Source organism: Engraulis encrasicolus, chromosome 23, assembly GCF_034702125.1.
Source record: "Engraulis encrasicolus isolate BLACKSEA-1 chromosome 23, IST_EnEncr_1.0, whole genome shotgun sequence".
NCBI classification, from domain to species: domain Eukaryota; kingdom Metazoa; phylum Chordata; class Actinopteri; order Clupeiformes; family Engraulidae; genus Engraulis; species Engraulis encrasicolus.
Window position 1 is genome coordinate 42,015,247 of NC_085879.1, and position 26,486 is coordinate 42,041,732.

The following is a 26,486-nucleotide window of genomic DNA, read 5'->3' on the forward strand; positions in this document are numbered from 1 at the left end:
CTGATGCAGCCACACCCACCTCCTCTTTACTTCCTCATACACCTCCTCCTCCTCCTCCTCTTCACCCCTCCAACCTGATGCAGTGCTGATCTCCTCCTCTTCCCCCCCATCTCCTCTCTTCCCCCTCCTTGTCTCCTCTTCCTCCTGGTCTCCTTCCTCCGCTTGAAGGAGAACTTTGCTGCAAAATGAAAATGGTTACTTTAGAGGTCATTCTGCGTTGGTATATTTAGCGAGGGTCGATCCGAAGCTAGTAGTTTCATGGCATTTTGAAATGTACCATTTTGAACATTTGGGTGGAAAACACTGGCTTATACTAAAGCCACCATGTGAAGCTAGAAGACATCTTTTTTTAACCTGTTCTAACACTGTTATGCCTAGGCTAGTTCATATAACTGGGCTCTAAATTAACACCAGCCAACTGGGCAAATGCTGGTTAAATGTCAGTTTGGCTAGTAGAAAAGTAAAGACCAATTTGCTAACAATTCTTTCACCCATTACTAAGTGTGTGTTTGGCTAGATTAACATTTACTGGCCATTTTGGCTGGTGACGCCGGCCGTGAGGTTTGAGGCCTGTGAGAAGCGTAGCAAGCCCGGTCTTGAGAAACACGGACGATATTGCGCCCACCCGCGTTTCGCTCCCTTCTGATTGACTCTCATTTCACAGCACACAAGACTGACAGTATTTTAAATGCTGTAGACAGCGTAGGCCTACCTGAAGACCCCTGGTTGGTTTTATCATATTTTGGATGAGACTGCTTTGTGCCTTGACTCGAAAAAACTGGCATTATTGAACCATTAAGACAATGACTCCCCCCAACACTTTTGTGTATTTATTTAGGGCCTATCAATGTTTATAGTCTTTCCTGCACCTGCACCCGTTATAGTAGGCCTAATGGTTCATATAGCCTAACTGGGTTCTAAATTAACACCAGCCAACTGGGCAAATGCTGGTGAAATGTCATTTTGGCTAGTAGAAAAGTAAAGACCAACTTACATACCATTTACTAGATTAACATTCACTGGCCATTTTGGCTGGTGAAGGGGGGTAGTTTAGGCCCTACAGCCCTGTGAATACTAATAATGTCTGGTAATTTGGAATTTAGTTAATATATTTGAAATCCCATGATACCTTTTCAGATCCACATGTTAGGCTTATTGATAAATTGCCCTGACAGGTTATGAGGAGCACTGGGGGGCGTTGGGCAAAAATGGTTGAGAACCACAAGCATAGATGGACGTTCGCTTGTCGGACTTGTTGTCGTTATTTTAAAGGGCAGCCTATTCATTCATCCAATCTAAGAAGACAGGCAATATACATACACATACCTAACCCTATATCAATGTAAAGTCACTCGTTCATTCGTACACTAATTAATCAATTTGATTGAAAAAAAAAAAAAAAAAAAGTACAACCGCCTTCCCTTCCTCACACACACTAACAACATTGCTATGACATTGGTCATTACAATTTTGAGGACAATCATAGGCTTCACACACAAAGGGGTTAAGGGAGGGAGGGAGGGAGGGTGGTGAGTGAATGCAGGGCATGGTCTGTTGGGAGATTGAGCTATTGGGAGATTGTTATGCGCAATTTACATATATACAGTATTTTTAAATACACAGATCTTTACCTTTGTTTGTGCCTTTGGTTTATAGACATTTTCCGATTCTATCAAAAAACACAGGTAAGGCAAAAGTGGAGATTTTGAAAAGTTCCAATATGCAACCTTGCCTCCCCCACTTGTGCTTGTGGCCTCGCCCCGCCTCCTCGCCCCTCCTCCATGGAGAAATCCATAAAGTTTCCCAGCTGTCAGCCTAGCCACAACAACTTTTGGGGGACTGTTTTTCATTCACCATCCCAATTGCAAATGAGAAGGACTTTACAAATATAATGCTGTTGTCAGTGATGTCATCATGACATATTACTTCCTGGTACGAGGAAACAAGCACAAGTGGAGGAGGCAAGGTTGCATATTGTAGTGCACTCATAGGTTTGGAATTGTGAGGATATATCGAGCCAGAAACTTAATGGGGCATCTCTTGTTTCAATATCAATGGCGGCTTGCCATTGAGGAGTCACAGGTCAGATGATAGACTACATTGAATCTAAAGAGATGAACAGAAAACATTCTTGAAGGAATTTGTTGGTTTTATTACATTTGTGTATGTTTTCACAGTATAAAATACAGTATTTGAAAAACAAACAAAAAAACAGTCAAACAATCAAAGGTTAATGCACATGCACGTAGGCACTGAAACGATATTTATTCTCAAGACCTGAACTTCAGGCATGAAGGTGAATATAAAGAGGGGATTTGATGTCAGCAAGTACACAGCCTGGCCAAAAAAAGAAATCACAGTACAAAAAAAAAAAAAAAAAGGTTGCTCACTAATATGTTGTTGGGATGCCTTTAGCTTCTGATCATGCCACATTTTGCGTTGCATTGTTACAATGAACTTCTGCAATGTCTGAACTGGAATTATTCCCATATAGCCTTGGACATTGTGCAAAGCCACAATTGATTGTTCTTTACCAAAACTGCCTCCACAATCGCATAATCAGTGAGAACACATCATTAAGGGAATTCTAAATTATTTTTTAAAATGTTCTGGTAGTCTTAAATCTACTAAATAGTGAATTGTGTAACGTAAAAAATATCAGCAGAAATCTTGTAACATAAAATACAGCATCAGAATCACTGAATAGCACCACTGCCATCGGCTGGGCATCATGTGCTCCACTATGCAGGCTCCCAGGAGTTCTTCCATTTCGCACCACTGAAAAACAAGCGCAACATGATAAATGCACAATTACTGTTCTAATGAATAATAATATATTTTATTTTAGCAAAGATATTGCTCATGTTGAAAGGGTATGCCACAATTTTGGGGCTTAATACAGTTAAAATCGTTGGCCAGGGTTTATAAAGGTGGTAGTGTTTTATTGTTTATGTTAGGCGTTGTCTTGCTTTAAGACAAGTTAAAAGGGGGAGTATGTAGCTAAGCTAGTGAAAGTCACTGAATCACTGTACCATGTGTGATCCATTGACTCTCACTAGCTTAGATACTTACTCCCTCCTTAAAACAAGACAACGCCTAACATGAAAAATAAGACACTTTACCACCTTTATAAACCCAGGGCAACGATTTTAACCGTATTCAGCCCCAAAATAGTGGCATACCCCTTTAAGAAAATGAGGACTCCAGGCTCTTCTATTAGATGATTTACCTCTTAACTTAACCTTGTTTACTTCTAAACTAGCTTCTTAGCATATGCCCCTGGTCACAGCTATACTGCATGCCAGTTTTAACAGATAGCGTAAAATGTATGGGGGGATGCATCACACACAATAAACTTATAGTCCCGTTTCCTGCGTCTCAAAACAGGCTCCAGCTGGAATTTCATGTTAATTTTGAATTTTTTTTGTTGCATTAATTGCTTGTACAGACGATAATTAAGATTTTCTTTGTCTTCAAATTTCCATCATCCATCTTTGTTGTTTTTTCAGACTTTGTTTGAGGGTAGCCCAAATGTGCAAAACGATGTGATTTTTTTGTTTTGCCTTTTCTTTGAATTTATTTGTACCTGATCCCCCATTATAAACACAAAGTGTCAACTATAGTTGGTCAATGTCAGATATTGTATAATAGTCTCAGTTTTATGACTGTTGAGAGTTTTTAAGGATAAACTATACGTACCATGAAGAACAGGGCAGCCATTTCACCCTCACCTCCTCCTGACCCTGTTGAGACATAGACAACAACAAAAAACAACATGATCAAGTTCAAGATTCAATTGAACATATTTAAAAAGCTCTATTGCCTAATATATTGCCATATTAAAAATTGTCTGTTGATTTAAGACTTGAATGTGTGTGTGTGTGTGTGTGTGTGTGTGTCCAGTACAGTAGAGGTAGCAGATGATAGTCTTAGCCTGTGTTGTTTTGTTGTAAGTGTTGCACTGATTGTTTATTTACTGAAGTAAGCAGAGTCACTAATGTGCTACAAAAGCATGACATTTCTCACTTACATCTTCAACAGTTCTTTTCTTGAGAATTTGTTCAACTGCATGTAGGGCACCGTTTACATCATGGTTGCACTCTGAAATGAAACAACAAAGCCGTATGATAATCTAGAAGTACTCCATTCAGACATCTACATCGTACAATTTACATTGCGCACGCACGCGCACGCACCCACACAATACAAACGATTACCAACTAGAAATGCATTCAGAAAGTGCAGACCTCCGCCAAGGAAGCTATTTGATAGAACATTTGACTATATTGCACTCTGCCTTGTTTCTGAGTTGTTAGAAACTGAAATGTCAAATTCTCCCTAGTGCAAATAAATCACTGGGAGTATTAACAGTGTTGCGGACTTCTATCATTTATTTGAATTAAAATTCTCCCTTATCCCGGAATGGTGAAGAATCTTTGAAAATATTTCTGGATCCAAATCGTGATGCTGATCATCACCAAAATGTAAATCACTCGTTTTGTCATTTCCAACAACTTTTGTCATTTCAATTCCAACACAAAGAGTCATCAAAATCCGTTCATAACTTTTTGAGTTATCTTGCTGAAAGACAGACAGACAGAGAGACAAACAGACAGACAAGTCAACATGACAGAAAACATCCTTGGCAGAGGTAACTAACTACTGACTACACGTAGTCCTAATATTAAATTCACCTGGTTCCATCACTCTTCGCCTTTTCCTGGGAATCACCTCACTCGTCAGTTCAGAACTTCTTGTCGATATCTCATCCTCGCCCCAGTCATCTGTCCTTTCATCGGCTTTGGATTTCATGTCAGACGAGCCGCTTTCAATAATCCCACCTTCAGACGACAGCAAATCAATTGGAGCCTCCTCCTCTGCCACAGAGGCGTCTTGTTTGCGCTGTAAGGATCTCGCGTCCACAATTGAGACGCTATTATCCAGTTCCTGAGAGGCGTCTTGTTTGCGCTGTAAGGATCTCGTGTCCACAATTGAAAAACTCGTATCCAGTTCCTCAGAGGTGTCCTGAGCGTTTGTGTCCACAATTGAGAGACTAGTATCCAGTTCAGAAGTGTACTGAGCTCTGCTGTTCTCAGAAGTGTCCTGAGGTCTGCTGCTCTTGGTGCTGCTCGATGTGGCTGCGCAGCTCCTGAGCGGAAGACTTCTCCTTGACGACGACGATTTGCATCCTGCCGGGCGACCACGGCGCCGCCTAGCAACAACAGGAGATGCTGCCTGGTGGGGAGGTTCCGGAACAGTGGCACTGGCTCCTGCCTCCTCCTGCACGGCGATGGCTGGTGGCTCAGAGGAGTCGGACACCCTGGAGGTCAGCTCTGCAGGGCATGCGGAGGCCGCTGTCTGGAGGTTCATCTGCGGAGGCTGCTGCAAGAGGGACAGGGCATACACTTTGTAGCAATTTCTGCTTATAAAGCATTGATAACACTTAGTAAATAATGAACAAATGATGAACAAAACATTACCAAGTGTTTGTAAATGACTGGGAAATGTTATTTATTTATGATTTTTTTTATTCTATTATTATTATATTTATTATTTATTTATGAAACATTTACAAATAGTCTCAAATTATCTTTAATTTGGCTCACTTTGGATTTTTACTCAACAGGGTTTTGAATGGCCACCTATGGGTATGTCCAAATACGTGTTTGGTTTCAAAATGTGCCATTTGGTTTCAAAATGTGCAACTCACCAAGTGTTAGTTGGTATTCACTGGTATCCCATAACAATTTCTGTAGTGAAACATGGCTTTTGTCGTGTTTTATGTAGCATTTTGGAAATGTTTTTTTTGTTGTTGTTCCAGTTCACAAAATGGCAAATTAAAAAAATCATGACAGAATCTATATTTCGCCTTCAAACTTGTTAGGGAATGCCAGTGAACACCCCTAACCACTAAGTGAGATGCATATGCATACTTTCAAAAACAAATGTTTAAGGTGTTTTTAACATATCTGGACAAAATCTAAATTAGCCAAACTTCCTGACGAAGGCTTCATGCCGAAACGCGTCAAAGTCTTTTAATCATGCTATGCCCAACAAAAATTTGAATTACAAAGAAGATGAGTGCGTTGGTATTCCTCAACTTTTTAAAATAGTGCAGTTGTCCGTTAATTATTTACGTTTAAGTCTTTATAAGCAGACATTATTATTAAGTGTTACCAGGGACGGTTGCTCTCCTGCCGCTGCAGCCGCCGTGTGGTAGCGGAGGAGGAGTTCTTCGTTGGTGCTGTTGAGGAGGTCGTCAAACCGAATAGAGGGCCGGGCGCCTGACGGGTTGGTGTTACCGGCACCGGAGGACTCCAGGCATTCTATTGGTTTTTGGTCAGGAGGAAAAAAAAGAGAGAAGATCTCATGTGCCATAATTGTGTGTGTATGCGTGTGTGTGTGTGTGTGTGTGTGTGTGTGTGTGTGTGTGTGTGTGTGTGTGTGTATGCGTGCGTGTTTGTAATTATTGTCAACGTCTCATAGGCTTATAGGTTTAATTTAACGGCACATTGGAGACTAGTCAAACGCAATTTCAAACTTCTGCGCTAACCCTGTTACATTCGATTTTGGACAATAAAGTACACTTGCCTTGACTAAAGGGAGCCTAATCATTTCATTGTCTACAAGTCAATTTATGCTAGTGTCACATCCTACAATAATGAAGTTTTATTAAGGAAGTTCTTAATCCAACAGACATTGCCTTTGTTCCATTACTCATCTCTGCAAGACAAGATGGTCAGACAAGATACTTACGCATTTTAAACATTTGCCAAGTAGGAAAGTCTCTAAGATGCACCCTTATTTTTCTACATTTTGCACGTGGTCCATCTTGTGTTTGGAGGACCTGAGCCGAACTTGTGATGTGTTGTGGGGGTGAAAAGGGGATGAAGGTCTCCCTACCGGAGGGCCAGCCGTGACCTAGAGGTTAGGAAGGTATATGGTGGGCTTAAGATCAGAGGGTTGCAAAGGGTTCGAATCCCACCATTAGCTCTCCCTAGTACACCCCAAAGAGGGTTGATTAATAAAGAGGATTCAAACCCCGCCCACCCAATGCAAAAGAGCGTGCTCAAATGGGCCTCTCTCAAAACCTAGGACAGTGCACTTCCAAGTGCATCAGCCTAATTAGTCACCCCCAGTGATTGCACTAGGTTTTGAGAAAGGCCCTGTGTCTCCCAAGTGGAGTTGTCCCCGCCTTCTTCTTCTCTTTTTGAGCTTTTACACCACAAGTGCGCTACCACCATCTACAGCGCTAAGGGGACTCCATTTATTCTCAACCTTAAGACTCCGAACCAAAGGTCTCCTAAAGGGGCACACATGGATACCGGAAAAGAACTAGAATGAAGCATCTCTCTCGATAAGATCTCTAGTATACCGGCTCTATCCATGGCTGACGTGCCCTTGTGCAGGGCCCCTAACCAGGCATAGGCGGATTTTTGCATTGAGCAAGGTCGGGCAATTGCCCAGGGCCTCGTCGTCACATTACGGTATTCCTGTTTCCATCATCTATTGGAGGGCATCAAACTGGGTTTTTTTGTCCAGGAAAACAGATTTCTAAAACCGCCCCTGGCTCCAGGGACTGTAACCAATGCCCTGTATGTAAATAACTAAGTCACTTTGGATTAAAAAGTGTCAGCTAAGTGTAATGTAACATACCAGGAGGTCTGCCACGCTGCTGAGGCGGGGGCGGGGTAGCCTGGTCGGACACCGGAGAAGGAGGGGAGAAATCTGGATCCTGCTCTATGCTGTCCTCCTCCTCCTCCTCTTCGTCTTCTTCATCATCATCTTCCTCCTCCTCATCCTCACTATGGTGCTGTTCTGCTGCTGGGGTAGTGGCATAGAGGTAGAACATTAGAGCAGAGGTGACGATGCAATGTGCCACAGCCAGGCCTGGAATTTCATCATTTTAGGGGCAAGGCCACTTGGCCTTTTGAGTTGTCAATTTTTTAAGGGCACCAAGGCCAACGGCAGATAAATGAAAACATGACACTGAATGTGCGTGAACGGTGGGGTACCCATGTTTGTGAGAGCAAAAAAAAGGAGGACATGTATTTGGACGGGGGGTTGACGGTCCTCCCCCAAGAAAATTTGCGTTTGTTAGATGCAATTTCATGCATTTTAATCAATTATGTGTCCGGCTTAATGCTAAATCTCAAAACTTAGTCAGAGAGGGCATCAAGGCCACTGTGGCCTTGTGGCAGATATTTTTTTCAAGGGCACAAGGCCAAAGTGGGAGGGCACCAAGGCCATGGCCCTCATGAAATTCCTGCCCTAGCGACAGCACTAGAGAACGGCAAGGCAAGTGCCAAAATGGCTGCCAGGATTGGTGTAAAAAAAGGGCTGGGGTAAGGTAAGGTAACATTATTGATACCCGCAGGTAGATATGTAGTAGTAGTAGTAGTAGTAGTAGTACTTTATTTTCCCCCTGGGGCAATTTTGTTTGCAGTACAGACGATGGCACATGAGACACAGACAGGTATAACAAAGCAACAGACAACAACAACAACAAAATAAAACAGACAGAAAAGACCGATGTTTTTCAAGTAAACAGTAGATAGTGGGGTCGTAGGCATGTGCATTTTTTCTCAGTCATTTCAAATTTGTGTTAAAGTTTGGTTTTCACTCCCAAGTTGAAGTTTATGGTCTATAGAACAATTTGGGTTCGAGTGTCAAACACACAGATAACAAAATGGCCTGCGGGGGGCGCTCTAAAATATATAAACTGCTATAACTTTTTATTAATTTAACCAAATTTAACATATGAGGTATGCATGGATTCAGCATTAAGAGGAGGAGCTGGTGGACTAAGTATTTGGTTACCAGATTAAAGACACACTATGTCATAAACACACTTTTAGCCCATGGACAGCAAAATTCAGGGGGTTTTTTAAGATAAAGGGTGGAAATGCCCTCCAAGTTGCAATGAAACATCATTTATTGTTACAAGTTATTGTAAATAAAGCCTGGTATATCATTCAACTTGATTTGATCAGAATATCCCTGAAGCACAAAGATACCTAGGATACCTATACGCAAATATGGCTGCATAAAGCCTATGTGATATTTAGGACCCAACTTGCAACTTTGAGTTTATGAATTTAGGATCATGAGTATCAACTTTTTTCGATGAAGCCATATTCTATTCACACATAAAATCACAAAAAAAAGTTATATCTGGAAGAAAATAAATCAATAATAATAACAATAATAATAATAATAATAATAATAATAATAATAAGACTGCATTTCCGGAGAGACAATGCTATTGGTATGCTTGCGGATTATGCACACACACACACACACAGAGCTGTTGTATACACACAGAGAAACACGAGGGAAAGAGATAGGTGTGTGTGTGTGTGTGTGTGTGTGTGTGTGTGTGTGTGTGTGTGTGTGTGTGTGTGTGTGTGTGTGTGCGCGAGAGAGAGAAAGTTCTACAAGGCTGCATGCGTGTGTGTGTGTGTGTCTGACTGAAGATTCTAAAAGGTGACAGTTTGGCAGTCAATAGCTGAGTAATATGTGCAGCCTTATTTTTACGCTGTCATATCTGCAAAAGTTTTGCCAGTTGACATGATATTGACACACAAATGGCACAAACCTGCTCTTCATGTCAAAGCTGAGATCACTTTTCTTGGCCAAATGGTTCAGTCAAAAAATGAACATATTCTTCAGGCCTATGCGCTGAGCTGTTCACACATTTTTTTGTAAGTGAATGGGGTCACATCATAGGGATTTTAAAACTGCTCTCTTTGAAACATTTTTAAGAGTTGGCTTAGATCTTCACACAGTTTGTATTCAGAGTCAATGCCTCTCTGACAATGCCTTTACCTAGTTGATACCTAGTTAAAAACCCCAGGACAGGTCACCTCTCACTCTAACTGCCACAGTTTGTGACATTATCATCTTGACCATTCTACCATTCATTTCAATGAGGGGGAAAACAGAGAGAAAACTGAGGAAAAACAAGTCTGGTGAACGAATGAAAGGGGATAGGCCAGCGAAAAATACTCCACCCTGAGATCTTTTCGAGCCGTTCGTTTTGGCACTCGAACCGTGTCTCTATCTCGAACGCTGAAACGATTCAAAGCCGCCGTACTAATGAATGGCGATTCCCATATGCCGAGGTGAATGGGAAAATTTAGAATAATAATAACTGTTGATGAACAATTAATATGCTTTCCCGCAAGCATACTAAATAAACTGTTGGAGAACAATTAGTATGCTTGCTGGGGGCAAGCAGAGGCCTTTGGCAAGCATACTAAATAATACTATAAGACTATTTCATACATGGTAGACACAATCATCTGCTCTGGGAACTGTCCATTTGTTACCAGCGTAGTTGACAGGAATGAAAACCGTTCTTATTATCTGCATTTGCCAGAAATGCCTGCCAATCTGGTAACAAATGAACAGTTCCCAGATTTGGACTACACTACCAAAGATGCAGTTGCCAATAGACGTTTTCCAACTAGAGGTGAAGTGCAGCTGTACTAGTAGCCTACTTGTACAAATAGACCTGCCAGATCTCGGTGCAAGTGCATGAAGGCAGAGTTAAAGTCCACACGTCTGTGCAAGTGCACATACAATTTCTAAGACTGACCACTGACTGTTTTTGCATCTGTTCTCTGTCATAGTTATTGTAGAGTGGAGTATTGGAATAAATGTTAGCCCTATGGTCTTCTGTTTACTTTTTGAATGCAGGAAATGTTCCCCATAGTACATCATCATTATTATTATTATTATTGATTTACTTTCTTCCAGATATAAAGTGTTTAAGTTGTGAATAAAATGATGGCTTGATTGAAAAAAAAAAGCTGGTACTCATGATCCTAAATTCATAAACTCAAAGTTGCAAGTTGGGTGCTAAATATCACATAGGCTTTATGCAGCTATATTTGTGTATATGTATCCTAAGTATCTGTGTGCTTCAGGGATATTCTGAACAAATCAAGTTAAGTGATAACCCAGGCTTTATTTACAATAAATTGTAACAATAAATTATGTTTCATTGCAACTTGGAGGGCATTTCCACCCTTTATCTTAAAAAAGCCCGGATTTAGCTGTCCATTGGCTAAAAGTGTGTTTATTACATAGTGTGTCTTTAATCTGGTAACCAACTATTTAGCTCACCGGTTTCTCCTCTTTGGGCTGAATCCATACATACCTCATATGTTAAATTTGGTTTAACTAATCAAAAGTTATAGCAGTTTATATATTTTAGAGCGCCCCCCGCAGGCCATTTTGTTATCTGTGTGTTTGACACTCGAACTCAAATTGTTCTATAGACCCTAAACTTCAACTTGGAAGTGAAATCCAAACTTTAACATCAATTTGAAATGACTGAGCCTATTACGACTCCACTAAGAAGCTTACAACAGCACCACACAATACAACAACAGTGACACGAGACAACAGACAGGAGAACAATAATGCAAAACATTGACAAACAGACATACAAATGCTCCTGGTAGAATAAGGGGCAGCCATGGCTCAGTGGTTAGAGCGCTGGTCTTTAGAGCAGAAGGTTGCATGTTCAAATCCCACCCATCCATGGCTAAAGAAAGTGCCCTTGAGCAAGACACCTAACCCCACGTTGCTTCAGGGACTGTAACCAATACCCTTTTAAGTGTAACGGTTAACTGTAAGTCACTTTGGATACAAAAGCGTCAGCTAAGTGTAATATAATGTAATATAAAGTAATAAAATTGCTGTACCTCTATGGGTAGTGGAGGCTCTTCTTGCCCGCAGGTGCATCTGGTGGGGCTTCTGGTCCCCAGTAGTAGGCCTGGGCGATATGGAAAAAAACCTATATCACGATATGGATTACTTTATATCACGATAATGATACATATCACGATATGGCACAATTAGATACGTTTCATTTACTCTCTTTATTTACTCTTTGTTTTTTCATGTCGCAAAACAACCTTTCTTTAAAATTGATCTTTTTATTCTTATTTTTACAGTTACATGAACTTATAGTTTGTATTGTGACAACATGAGATGTAATTAAATGATATTCAATTGTATAAAATTGATAACATTACTATCACGATATAAACGATATAGGAGAAAGGTCACGATATACACTTTTATATCACGATAACGATATATATCGTCATATTGCCCAGCCCTACCCAGTAGCCTCTCCTCCTCCTCCCACTCCTGCTGCCCTCACTGGAGAAGCCAACTGCTCCTGCTGCTCCTGTTGCTGCTCCTCCGTCACACTGCTGCTCAACATCATCTGGTACTCTTCAGTGACCCACGGAAAGGAAAAAACAAAACAAAAAAACAATTAGAGTAGAGTAGAGTAAGTAGAGCCTTGAGTAGGCCCCCCCAACCACGCAAACAACACCCCCCCCCACCCCCACCCCGGAGCTGTGCTCCTATAGTCACGTATACCAAGTCGTAGTGCATTACTAAAAACTCTTTGTTATGTCATAGAATTGTAGTACTATTATGGTACTGCATGATGTACCTCCAGTGGCACGCTGTCATACTACAATACTGTGACACAACACAGGGCCCTTCAGTAATGCACTACGACTTGGTCACTGTGACATTCTGGTAACAGCTATGTCTTAACGGGTTAAAAAACAAATGAAATAAATCAAATGAAATAAAAAGATGATTGGCAGTGTTGTGATGATTCTTACCATGTGGCTGCTCTGCAGGTTCGATATTTATTTGGTTCTCTACTTTCACCATCGACCAATCCAGGGATAGCTCCACGGCCTGAGAAATCATTCAATTCAATTCAAATGATAATGCGAATAAATGCTTTAAAAAAAGGTAGGGTAGCAGTTTTTCAAAATGTGCCTCTCTTTTCTATTTAAAGGGTATCTTTTCAAAGTGAAAGTTACAATGACATTAACAGACCTTGGCTCATTTGAACTGTAGCACAGCAGTGTGAAGCAGTGGCGTAACACAAACACTTGGGGCCCCCCTGCAAGATACTAGAGTAGGCCCCCCCAACCACGCAAACAACACCCCCCCCCCCCCACCCCGAAATGCCACAGACCCCCACCCACACACCACGGCCTCCTCCACTAACTTTTTCAAGTAGAGGTCCATTTTTTTCAGGGCAGCGTGTCCCGGTGCCCACTAGGCTACATATTACCCATGTATATATTCTTTTATTATCATAATATAATGTAGGCCTAATATTTGAGAGCCCCTACACTGATGAGCACCAAGGAAAAAAGGTGAAGACCCAGAAGCACTCCAATTACCTGCTTGTATTATATTATATATTATAGGTCTATATGTATATAAAGGTCTTTGTAGCCTAGTATAGATATTATAGTCTACTATATAAATATATATATCCTAGGCTATGTAGGCTACACACACACACACACACACACACACACACACACACACACACACACAAACAGGCCTATTCATAGGCCTATGAATATAAAAACCAACACTGCAATCATAAATATAGGCTACATCAATCAATCAATAAATAGGTCTAGTAGGCTAGGCTAGTGAAGTTACTTTCTCACTCATCAAATCCATTCACCGTCTAGCAAACCTGAGTTAACACATTTGAATGCCTCTTGAACAGCTCTACGTTTGCGTGACAGCTGTAAGTTTGCGATTTGCAATGAATGTAGGCCTACTGACCGTAATTTCAAGACGCTTTTTACTGATCTGCAAACGTGATGCGAGAGAACAGACTATCCACACCGGCCGTGTTGCAAACACGGACAACTTTCCAGTATCAAGGAAAAAGGTGAAAGGAGTGTAGGGTTTGGGACTCTTGGGAAAGTATAGGAGATAAAGATTCAGTAGGTTAGAATTATTTTGAGTAATCTTTGAATCGCACGTTTATGAAGAAACGTGAGGATATTACGAGGCAGAAGACGTCGCCGAATCAGCTGTGCAGCAACGCACCGGTTGGTAGTTTCTCTTTTTCTGAATACTGCAAAATGTGTTGCTGACTTGTTCTTGAGTCTCCACCCCATAAAACCGGCGTGTGGTCACATTAGGGCTACGCTACGATGTTGTGACTCTGTATCTTAAATTGATAACTTGTGCAATCCCACCCTACGGCGCTCGCGGACAATTAGCGAAATTGAGCGTTTTTTGCGGAGGTTGTGTGCGCGGACCGTTTATTTAACGGATTTTACAATTAAAAGTTAAATCACAGAGAACATGTCAGAGAGCGTTGATTCACACGCAGCGTCCATCAGCTCAGTGTTGACGACACATATGGCCCTGTCTCGCGTAAGGGGGGCCCCGCCTTAAATGTCTTCGGAACTACTCCCCCCCAGCCAGGGGCCCCCACCCGAGCAGGGCCCCCCCGCACCGCGGGGGCTGCGGGGGTATACTTTACGGCCGTGGTGTGAAGCTGCATCAAGTACATCAAGAGTGACCTACGACCTGTGGGTCGCCAAAGATCCACGGGGGGTCGCGAAGCCCTCTTGATTTTAAGGGGTTTCATTTTTACTACTATATATAGCCCATGTTGAATAAATGACAAAGCATTTAACTAATATATGCATAGAAGCAACAACATGTTAGTGCTATTAAACATTTATTCTGTATTTGACCGAAGATAAATTGAGGAATAAAATGACAAAAATGAGTTTTCGCAGGAAACAGAGGGTATCAAGTGAATCCCTCTCGTGCGGGCGCTCGCGCGGTTGGGTTACCAAAGCTTACAATGGTAAAAACATGGGTCCCTGAAGAAAAAGGTTGGGAACCACTGACCTACGCTACCTGAGGGACGGAAGTAATTATTTCTCTATGGAGGGTCGGCGACTAAAGCGGATTCGCCAGGGACCACTTTTCACTTGGGCAGCACTTTTACTCATTTTCTAAACATCCAATAAAAGTACACTTTTGCATCGGCATTCAGGTGTGCGAGTTCCCCTTTCTTGCTCCTATGGAAAGTAGATTGAAGAATGTAAAAAAAAAAAAACCCTTTTCTGATTTACATACCTCTGTTTTCTGTTGAGCAGGTTGCCCGTGGAACAGTGCGTTATCCAACAGCTCCTGTTGTCCCTCCACTTGGTCACTGGGATAACGCTGATGTGCATTTTCAGCATAAAGTCGCTAAGGGTGCACAAAAACATTGTCATAACAATGCATAGCGATACTTGTTTTCACAAGATACTGCATCGATTCATGACAATCAATGATGGAAAAATAATAAAATTGAATTTGCCACTGGTCCATGTTGTTCAGTAGTAGAGAGTGAGCAATATTCCGGTTGTAATGATAGCTCTCTCCCAGATGCTTAAGTGTGTAAATAAAATAAATTGACTAATGAATGCTACACAGCAACTGACAAATACGCTGCATTTTTTTACACATTTACTGAAGTAAATATCACAAAGCATCACAATAGTACATGAATCGCAATGCATCGTGATAAGAATTGCATCGTCGTGGCACGTGTATCGTGACGCGCATTGAATCGTTAACCCTTTGCCAATACCCACCCCTAACAGCCGATCGCGCTCCTCCAGTCTCTGTGTGAGGGTTTCCACTTGTCTCCTTGTAGTCATCAACTCACTCTCCGTGTCCATGTAGATGTGGTCGAATATGGAAACAATTTCCGAGGTTGTTTTCACCATCAGGGTCTCCATCAGGGCCAGTATCTGGGCCCTAAATTGGACGATCCGCGGCGGTGGGTCAGGTTTTGGTGGTTCTGGTTGAATGTTTTCTTGCAGGTCTTGCCGGTTGTTGTGACGCTTGTTTTGATATTGTTTGCACTAAAAGACACATGACAAATGACAAAGAGAACGTCGTTACATTGCTGTAGGAAATAACATGCTGTCAGAAAACTACTTGTAAAGGCGTAAATACACATTAACAAGAAACAAGAGTGCCATGCTGCTTATGGTCCCTGTGTTAAAATGATCATGGTATTCCTGCACACGACCACAGTAACATAAGGGCAAGGGCCAAGCATGTATGTGGGAAAACACAAATCCAGATTTTGGTAAAAGCACATGTTCGTCAATATTACAAGGTGATCTACCGGTAGTAGTCCTAGTGATAGACGCTTGTGTTCTCACTAAATACGTATACAACCTTGCCTTCACGTTGCAGTGCTTGTGGACATGAATGAACATAAAGTTATCATTTGACATCAGGCAACACAGGTATGTGCTTCACAGTTTTCTGCAGTCTATAGAAGTTACCAAGACATGTGACCAAATGGCACAGTAGCACCTTCGCAAATCAAATTCCGTTGCCCGTTAGATACTAGCGCGGGTATGCCAATCCTAGTTGTGTAAACATGGAAACTGCAGACCAAAGAAGTACATTTGGCGTCACCAAATTGGTGAGGGCAATGACGTCACGTCTGGCATCTCTATTGAGATGACATATACATGTTCAACAACTGGTGACTGAGAAAATACATCTTCTTCACGAGCTGCACTATGGGCATGGTTCATGTGGGTCATTCACCATCTACATTGTCATTCCACACCTGCAATCACCTTGCATGGTGATGAAGTCATAGGGGTAAATGTTATCTAGGACAAGACATCTTCCCCTAGGACTAGGGATGCACCGATACCACTTTTTTGAAAACAGATACAAGTACGAGTACATTAATGTGTATTGTGGGTAAGCTTACTTGTACGAGTACCGATAGCTTTTACCACCAAAATACAATGAAATTAAAATAAATGCATGGCCTTGTTTTTTTCCACCTGTGATATTTTTATTGTCCATTTCCATGTAGATTTAAATGTTAGTAAATGTATTTCTTCCATGCTGATTTCAAGTCCACAGAACGTGACAAGATTTTGCATTGTTTTGTGTAATAGCAGTATCATTCCTGGTATCGGTAAGTGCTTGACGAATACGAGTTAGGGATGTTAACCGGTTAACCGATAGTCGGCCAGATCAACGATAACCGGTTAAAATTTTCTGCCACCGGTTAACCGGTTGTAATAATAATAATAATTATAATAACAATTTCCTCCCAAAAAGCCCCCCAAAAAACGATTATTTTGAGGTTTTAGTACTGTAATTCAGCTTTTCCATCTGGCAACAGTGACTGGACATAGCAGGTCCTGTCTGCGCAGTCAAAAAAAAAAGGCTTATGTGAAAAAAACAATAAAAAAAAAAATCAGTGCTCTGCATATCAGACACGCGAAAATTGTATAATTTAAGATTACCTGTTAACCGGTTAACCACCGGTTAATGAGTCTCAGTAGCCGGTTAAGAGTTTTTTCAATTTTCGCCACCCCTAGTACGAGTACGAGTATAACGAGCAGTATCGGTATCGGTGCATCCCTACCTAGGACTTAATGTAGAAGAGTCTACATGGTTTGGATAACAAGGGTGCATTTGCCAGTGTGCATCTTAGACATACTTCATATGATGCTGCAAACAAACAAAAAAATCCAGTCAGTCTCTGACACTTTGCAATGCACACATAGCCTTCTATGTTTTCAGCCCTGCGAAGTGTGGAATGGTCCCAAACTAAGTACATTTATCTTTTTTTGGTTCCTGCCAGTACCAGTTATTTCCCCACATTACTACGCATAGAAGGTAGGGATGGCACAAACCGCACCGAAAACCGAAACCGTACAATTCACACACATACCGAACCGAACCGTGCAATCCATCGCAAACCGCAATTCATGTACTGCCCAGAAAAATATGTAAAACAGAGATTCTAGGAGTGTCTTATCCAGTCTCTCTGATTAAAACATTAGAGTATAAGACCAAATCAGAGGATGGCACAATTAAAATCAGACCATTTTCACATTATAAGCCTATACAAACCATATGTAGGATATTTAGTGATAAGTCCGATTCTATTAGCCAGTGCACCATTTATCATGAACTTAAAAAAAAAGAAACGTAGAGAACCGAAAACCGTGACCTTGACACCGCGATATGAACCGAACCGTGAATTTTGTGAACCGTACCACCCCTAATACAAGGTGGATTTTTTTTACGTGATCCGCAGCCCCTTTACTTTGATATCCGGTTTGAGGGGTCCAGGTAAAACATGGCCATGTAGAACTACATGGGAACTTTGCTGTATAGGGGTGGGGAACCTTTTTCATTCGAGGGGCCACTTCAAATTCATCCGATCCGAGGGCCGTAAAAGTCCTCCGAGGGCCGTACTAAGAACACAAACCAGGATTTCCCCATGCACTTTAGGCTAACATTGAAGGGAGCCACCTTTAAAACAGTCCCCACCTTTTGTAGGTACCCTGAAAATAACTTCTTTGTATTGCAAATGTGTTTTCTAAGATTCCTTTACAAAATATTTAATATTTCATGTGAAGCTGCATAACATAAAAAATGTTTCGGGGGCCGGATTAAACGGCCCTCCAGGCATAGGATCCCCATCCCTGCTGTATACAGTAGTAGCAACATTAGATAGGCTATTCTTTGATACTAGGCAACACTGCGCTGCCCGAGGCCAGACAGAAAAACTCAAAATAGCCCTAAACAGGGCTCTAAATTAACTTTTTTTTCATCACTAGCCAAATGCCAAATAGCCAAACACATACTCAACAATAATATGTCGAAATGGCTGGTAAGTTGGCATTTTCTATCAGCCAAACTGAAATTTCACCACTATTTGGCCGTTTGGCTAGTGTTAATTTAGAGCCCTGGCCCTTAATGTCAGGGCTTCTAACTGTTTTTCCCCCCAATCGGTTCGCTCCTAACAGAAAAGGGTGAAAAGGCCATCTAGTAGGCCTACTCATAACACAACACAAGTCGTTTGTTGTTGTTTTTTTCTTCTTAGGCCTACTTGCAATTAGGCTTGTATCAAAACACGCATACCAGAGCCTCCCATGTAATGGGTACATGGAGCAAATGTGGATTCTTCACAGTAATCTCATCTAAAGTTCTTTGACATGTGCCAGGTCTTCTTTGAGTGGTAGCAGTAGAATTCGAAGACTTGTTGAACAGGTCCGGGTGACGCCTCTCGATATGCCTCTGCAAGTTCCCCCCATGGTTGCCCGCTATTTTGGCTCCACATCCCTCAACGTTGCACTTCGATTTGTTTGTTGCCGGGTCAAAGGCAAAATGCTGGCGATATGGATTCTCAGTATGTCTTCCCATCTACACGAACAGAAAAGTTGCCACAAGTGAGAAAGATAATCGGTTTTGTGTGTAACCAAGAATAGTTAGCCATCTGTGCATTAGGCAAACAGAGGTCTTGGCGCCATTTAGCCAAATGTTCGCTAGGTGGAGTCGACAAATATAGCTAGCAATTGATGTTGTGTTTGGAATGAGCGTTTTAATTAAAGATGGATCGTCATTTACCTCTTGTTTAAGATGCGCAGTGGAGACTTGGTAATCCACCGCTCTCTCAGCGAATGTCTGACGTCACAGGAAATGAGTGAACCTCAGCCGGTAACGTGCGCAGGAAAATAATTACTTTTTTGTTTTAGTTTATTAGGCAACGAAAACTTTGAGGAACGAAATAAAACCGGTATTAACCGGTTACCCTTGTTTTTTAAATAAGCGCTCCTGCCCGGTTTCGTTTCTGTTTCCTGTAAGATACAAAGAAGTTCCCCGTTTTCGTTTTGGTTCCTTGAACTGGTTCAAAGCCCTGCTAAATGTCCGGTGACCATTCCACCAATGAGTGCATTTATGGGATACAATGACTGTTGCATTGACTTAAATACGGATTTGAACACGAATACGCATTGACTTGAATCGTAGACTTGCGTTCAAAAATAGTCACCCACCTTCAGCTGTCTGAAAAGGTCTGGGTGTCTGACGCTCAGATGTTTCATTAAATTGGTGGTGTTCCCCCATTTTGCCGCGATTTTCCTTCCACATGTGTTGCAGATAGGATAGTGATCTTCAACCAGTCGTCCAGTAGCGTCTTTCCTAAACCCAAAAAATCCCCACACTTCTGATCTCCTCCCGGTCGGTCTATCAAGCTCAAACGGCGCAGCCATGTTTCTTCAATGTTGACAAAATGACACGCATGCGTAATACACCACGTGCAAAAAAAGAAGTTGCTGCTACTTCCTTTTCCGGTTCGCAGGAGAAAGGCAAAGACGAGAAGGGAAAATCACAAAAATCGTTGGGGAAAATTGGAGATCTAAATTAATTAAACATCTGATCCCTCTTAAACAGTGCATATGGCAGTTACTGAAAAGGCCATTGCCCTTCTGGAGGCTGGGGCAGCGCTAATATTGCGCCTCAAATCCTACACATAGGCTGAGCGAGCCTATCAGTCCAGGGGACGTTCCTTTGAAAACTCGTTACTTCTCCAAAAGAGTAATTTATTGCGTTACTTTTTTCAAATAAACGAAATAACAGTTAAAAGGAATATTCATCCTGATTCTGTGATTGTTTGCTTAAAGTTACTATCAAAGATCAATGGCTCCACGAGACCCTAACAACTCTGACTCCTCAGTGATGGGGGCGTTTTCAACCACATACCTACCTGGCGAGTATTTTGTTCAGCGTTAACCTTGCCTCCGTTTCCTTCTTCGCTATAGCTGAACACAGGGGGTGGGATAGCACGTAGAGGTGTGCCACCATGCATTTTTGCGAGGTGCTTCTTCAAATTGGAGTTACTCGTTACATATGAGGACAGAACTTTGTTTCCCGGGCACAGTTTACATTGGACATAAACACATTTGCCCTTGACTTCAACTAATGTGAAATTATTCCGGTATTTCCAGTTGGAAAATGTTAACTTGCGGCTTGATGCGCATTGTCTTTCCACCATCTCTGCTTCCATTCCAATGTGCAGCCTCCAGTCCTCCATAGTGCTTGTGTCCCCCCAACCCCACTGTCCCCGCCTCCGTGGAGAAAACAATACATTTTCCCAGCCGTCAGTTGGCATGTTCAGAAAAGGTCATACACGGCATTCATATGATTTTAGAGATTCAGTCTTTTCATGTAGGACTATACATTACATTTCACAGAGGCTGCAGATCAACAGTTATCTTTCGTAAAGGCTAGGTAGCAGCAAGGTATTATAGGACAAAACTGTGCAGCCAGCAAGAATACATACCTGTTGTAGCTCCTCTAGAACTATAGCCTTCACGCGGTCATATTCCCCCTCAATGTGTCTCGAAACTGTTCTCGCCGAGGGCAGAAGGTCCTCGGCTTCTGAAGAGCCATATGCCGCTCCAATTCTGAGATGCTCTTGTGCCTTAAACCTATGACCCTCAACAATAGCAAAAGGGCGCAGGTCCTGACAACACATTCGGGCGATTTTATCGGTTATTCGGCCCTTCACCCCGGCAGGCAGCTTGCGCTTCAGAAATGTGTCGATTTGGGGCTGGCTTTCGCTGTGGCTCTTACATGTGTGCCTATTGAGCCCACTCGTCCCTGCCTCGGGTATATACTTGATACATGTCACACAAGTTTTGCACGCAGCATAAGACGTCTTACTGCCATTGAGTTCCACTCTATGAAACTTCTGAAGCACTTCAGACTTTCCCTGAAGTGGTAAGAGTCTAATAGACGGGTCTTTATTTTTAACTTTTATTTTTAACTCAGCCTTTTCGCCCTGCACATCCATTGTCGTTGCCGGTGTTGTAGTACGTTGTTTCCCCACGCTTGGGTTTTTTGGTGTTTACTTTCCGGCAGCTGCTGGGATAGACCGGAAGTCTCAAAGCACTGTCTGACCAGAGGCTTATGTGTCTGACTTGTAGTTCTATATTGAACCGTTATTTTGACCATGTTCATTTTTCTGCTCGAGGATTGTAGACATGAACAGTGATTGTTTTACACGGTAAAAATAGTAAAAAATAATTTTAATCTATTTTGCCGTTCCCGCTCTTGTCCTGTCCCAATCACGAGATGGATACAATAGGCTCGTTTGCAACCACGCAGCAAAAGATTTGATCAAAACGTGATTTGCTTGGTCATAAAAAGGAGGGGATAACTGCGTCGCAACCAAGCTGGACACATCAGGACGACGAGATTTCAACAGTGGCAAAGAAGGTGGATCTATTGGTCTGTGGGTGGATCTACCTTTTTTGACAGCAGATGTATCAGGGCGCCCTCTCGTGGAATTAAATAATCATGGCGCTAATTCCATGCCGCACTTACCAATAGAGTTCTTCAGTAACGCGGAAGCATGTAGTAGATTGTAGTCTTTCATGTTAGCATTTAAGGACTTCCTGGTTCGTATCGGCTTCCGGCCTCCATTGGGAATGAATAGGGGCCAGTTTCAAATAAGCTCCGAGTGCAAGCACGCGCTTAGCGAACCCCCGCAAACTGTCGAGGGTGTTAAAAATAGGCTGTAGGTATGACATGGTTGATCATTTTGTGTCAAACTTCGACATAAATACGATGTTGCGTCCATATGCTAAACCCGGAAACAATTGGCGACTACAGAAGCGGCGCCTGTATCTAACGTCATGTACGTGCGGAGGGTTGTACCCATGGCAACCAAAGGAAAGCATGTAGTTCGGAAGTTTTAATGATCAGAAAGGGGTTAGCAATATTGAATTATAATCGTCATGATTTAACATGTGAATACACCAACATGATGATACTATCCGTTCCACTAATGAGAAAGGGATGCGGGGACACGCTAATGTTCGTTGTTGCCGTGCAACTTATATTTTTGCCAAACCTGAATCTCTATGGCGTTTTGCAATGTAAAAAAATCGCCATGGAACCGGAAGTCCAAACGCCGCATACAAGTTGACGTCAACGCTGAAGAGCTCCATGTCGGCACATGCTTGTGAAATCCGAGACTCTCTCTGCCTCTCAAAGAGAAATCGGATGGTCTTGAGGTAGAGACACAGGTTACCACTCGGTGAATCATGGTACAACTCTTAGTTAAATTTGTGATGATTTGGCTTCACTTCCATGTAATAATTCAGTTAATTAGTGCTCACTTTAGGCTATTCATTTTGTGTTTTGGGACCAAAGTCGTCATTCAGATAGGACAGTTTTAAAATTACTTAACAGCGCCAACCCATCCTGCGAGGATTGAACCCAGGTGTTCAATATAGCTTTACCATGGTGCGCCAACCACAAAGGCCACTCTGTTTTGTGCACTTTCATACATAAAGGACAAGATAAGTCACTCGCAACGGGTCTGTTTCCACATTAACCATCAGCAACTGAAGACTTCCTTTGTTTCGGTGCAGTTTCGAACCGGGGACCTCATGAATGGAAGTCAGGCGCGCAACCACTACTCTAACCGTCGGGCAGGCGACCCGCGAAATAGTACTGGTTTTGTAACCTACGGCATACACTCCTAACGTGGCGAAGATGGAGCATCTGACAGGGTGGTTTGTTTCTTTTTTTTTTACTGTTGTAAGTGGGTTGTGCGACCATACATATGGATGATACCACTCTGAGTATGCTGCATTTGAGCATGAAATGCATTTCAGCATGTAGAAAATGAAGCACGTTCAACTACACACACATGAATCACATGAGCTATGAACACCAATCACGGCAGATTCCTCACATCATGGAGGAGGTCTTCTGGCCAGCGCAGTAGCTTTTTGTAACTGCGTGGCAGCTTGACAGAACTTTTGTTCCCGCGATGGTTCAACGCCATGTGACACGACTGCCGCGCAGAGGTCACTCCCTTCAACTGCGTCGTGAACGGCAAATTCTAACCATGATGCTTCACGCGGACACACTGAGCATGCTCGCTGCCTAGCAAATTTTCAACTTCGTCAAAAATATGCCATCACGAACGCCCTTAATGTTGACTCCTGTTTCACGTGAATCCCGCGGGAATCACGTGTCTCGCGGGAATTCCCGAAAAATGTCATCCTCTACAGCCTAGCCACAACATTGACAGCAACTTTTGGGGTGATGTTTTTGCAAATGAGAAAATTGCATTGGAATTGTTTTTTTTTTTAAGATATTGAATTCATTTTCTGTCGTCAGTGACATCATGGGATCATACAAGCAGGCAAGGGAGGACAATTATTGTCTATTGTATATGGTCTATTATATATATTGACTATTATAGTCCCTGCTGTGTGGACTCTTGTGTGTATGTGCTTGGGAACTTCTTTAGCAAATCATGATCAGCAATTGTGTTGTCATGCATGCAAAGGGTGAATGTGAGCATACAGGCTTGGTAGGCTACAGCAGTGGTCCCCAAACTTTACGATGTTAAGGTCCACTCCCCGATGTAGGCTACTAGTAGATTCCAGCCAAGGCCCCCCTTAAATGGGTTGTGCCACCACACTATTTTTTCTGTGTAGGCCTACCCGCTTTCACGACCATAGTGTAGGGGTGGGCAATTATTTCGTCCAGAGGGCCACATTGGGCAATTTGCCCATGTCAATAATAAAACAGTGTACGCTGAAGTAACTTGGCAGCAATGATATTCCTGCACATTGTAATTAAATGTATTTAGATGAAGCCTATGTCTTTGGTTAACCTTAAATCCGTAAGACTCTTGTTTTAGGTTGCATTTTAAGAATGTTGAGTAACTGTTTGAATTTGGATTAAAAAGTTGCCTTTCTTGAAAAGTAGAGGTGCTCCGATCACCATTTTTTGGCCCGATCACCGATACCGATCACCAAAAATCTTTATCTGCCGATTACCGATCATTGCCGATCACAAAAATTATTTCCTATTTTTTTAATAGCCTATTAATTATCCTTATTGAATACCATTTCTGCCCATAAACCAATCAATCTTAATTTGCACATGTCTATTATTAGGCTATTATTATTATTATTATTATTATTAGGCTATTATTATTATTATTATTATTATCTTTCAGACTAGTGTTGGTAATACAGTCTACAGTATTAATCAATGTATAAGTTATTGCATAGAATAACTAAACTATTTAAGATTGAATAACATTACATCAAATAGTCTTCCACATACGAGAAAAAAACAACCTGTCGCTTTAAATGAGCAGCCTCGTGAGGAGAGCCCCTCCCCTCTCTGTCACCGTCCACAGTTGCAGTGCTCCACTACCGTTCTGAATCTCTCTCTCAAGTTTTAACCACATCTGTCGCCGTTTGGTGTTTCAGCGACTATCAAACTAATCGACTGACTGCAAATTACAACTTTGAAAACAATAATTGACATGTTTGTGCTGACAACGTGAAGTTGTCGCGTGCTGACCAAGGCAACTACACAGGTTATAACGTAACATGGCTCACTAGCGAGTTCTCAATCGCAAATTACATTGTCAGGTAAACGGCGCATGGATCGGAAAATCAGATCATTGTTGATGCAGATATGGTTATGAATGGTGGAAATGAAGGGGGGAATGGCGAAAAGTTATAGACAAGCAAAGATGCCTTCTTTTGGTGCAGTTGCAGCTGTGCAGAGCCAGCGCCTACATGCAGCGCCAGGTATAAAGGCAAATGGTTGCGTGAGGAATTTAATATCTCTCGATCGGTTTTTTGATCGGCATGTTTTTCCGATCACCGATCAGGCTATTTTTGGCCATTATCGGCCGGTCATGATCGGCAGCCGAGCAATCGGAGCACCTCTATTGAAAAGGCTTTGGGGGCCGCATGTGGCCCCCGAGGCTGAGTTTACCCATATCTAGTGTAGGGCCTGTGAGGCAGTGTCCCACTAGGATATATAAAATATCAGTAGGAAAAGGAATAGCAATACTTAGGGCAGTCATGGGTTGGTTAGGGCGTCAGACTTGTAGCCGAAAGGTTTCCGACTCCCGACCCGCCAGGTTGGTGGGGGAGAGTAATTCACCAGTGCTCTCCACCGTCCTCCTCCAGAAGGTCCCCTGAGCATGGTACCGCCCCACTGCACTGCTCTCTTGGGGCGCCATTGGGGGCTGCCCCCTGGCGAGGCATAAATGCAATTTCGTTGTGTGCAGTGTGCTGTGTTCACTTCTGTGCTGTGTCACAATGACAATGGGAGTTGGGCTTTCACTTATCCTGTCCCCCCCAGCATTTCCTCACGGTCCCCACTTTGAAAACCACTGCACTACAGATTTATACACCCATAAAAAGGATGGGTTGAAAATAACCCAATTCTTACTACCGTGCTGGGTAACTATTGGACCAACCTTGCATTGGGTTGTATTTATACAATGCATTGGGTTATGCATTTCAACCCAACAGGTTGAGTAAAGTAATTAACTCAAATGTGGGGTTATTTCTAACCAAACCGTTATATTGAATGTACTTCATTGTTGAGTCATAAAATTATCCTACATTTGGGTTATACAGCCCCAATATTCTGTTTAAAATTACTTCATTATGAAGTTAAATTTACCCAATAAATGTATCACTTATTATATGTGACACAGACTGCAAAATGTGCACACCAGTTTGTGCAATACTTTGATTTTATTGTCCCATTTTGTTTTCACACTTTTCAAGAAAGGTGATTGTCTGTTATATTGCTCTATTTTATATTGAAATGCAATGTTATCATACAGTCAAAAAAGGCAGGAAGGGTTATTATTTAAAAACATGGAAAAAAAATGGAAAAAATATTGGGTAACAACACACTGGGAAACAGACTTTCAGGCATTGCGCATTATGGGAAACTCATTATTTACTAATATAGAAAAATAATATAGCCTACTTTAAGAATAT

At 42.0% G+C, this 26,486-nt stretch overlaps 1 protein-coding gene across 1 annotated transcript; it reads right to left on the bottom strand.

Annotated features, from left to right (window-relative positions):
- Positions 1-2,134: 2,134 nt before the first annotated feature.
- LOC134440020 (basic-leucine zipper transcription factor A-like) lies at positions 2,135-21,492 on the bottom strand. The gene is made up of 13 exons (XM_063189947.1): positions 20,981-21,492; positions 15,456-15,728; positions 14,953-15,066; positions 12,657-12,735; positions 12,192-12,252; positions 11,715-11,785; positions 7,657-7,824; positions 6,757-6,921; positions 6,178-6,326; positions 4,695-5,382; positions 4,031-4,101; positions 3,700-3,743; positions 2,135-2,778 (listed from the first exon to the last, which is right to left on the bottom strand). The coding sequence occupies exons 1-13, from the start codon at positions 21,173-21,175 to the stop codon at positions 2,742-2,744; spliced, it is 2,115 nt and encodes a 704-aa protein (XP_063046017.1). The 5' UTR covers positions 21,176-21,492; the 3' UTR covers positions 2,135-2,741.
- Between the last annotated feature and the right edge of the window lie 4,994 nt (positions 21,493-26,486).

Bases quoted from the DNA above. Each gene is read 5' to 3' on its own strand.
- LOC134440020 (XM_063189947.1), bottom strand. From the start codon at position 21,175: ATGTGTTGTCAGGACCTGCGCCCTTTTGCTATTGTTGAGGGTCATAGG. The intron at 12,736-14,952 runs GTATGTAAATCA...ATGATTTCTCAG, and splicing joins CTGCTCAACAGAAAACAGAG to GCCGTGGAGCTATCCCTGGA. The intron at 6,922-7,656 runs GTATGTTACATT...CCTAACCTCTAG, and splicing joins GCAGCGTGGCAGACCTCCTG to GTCACGGCTGGCCCTCCGGT.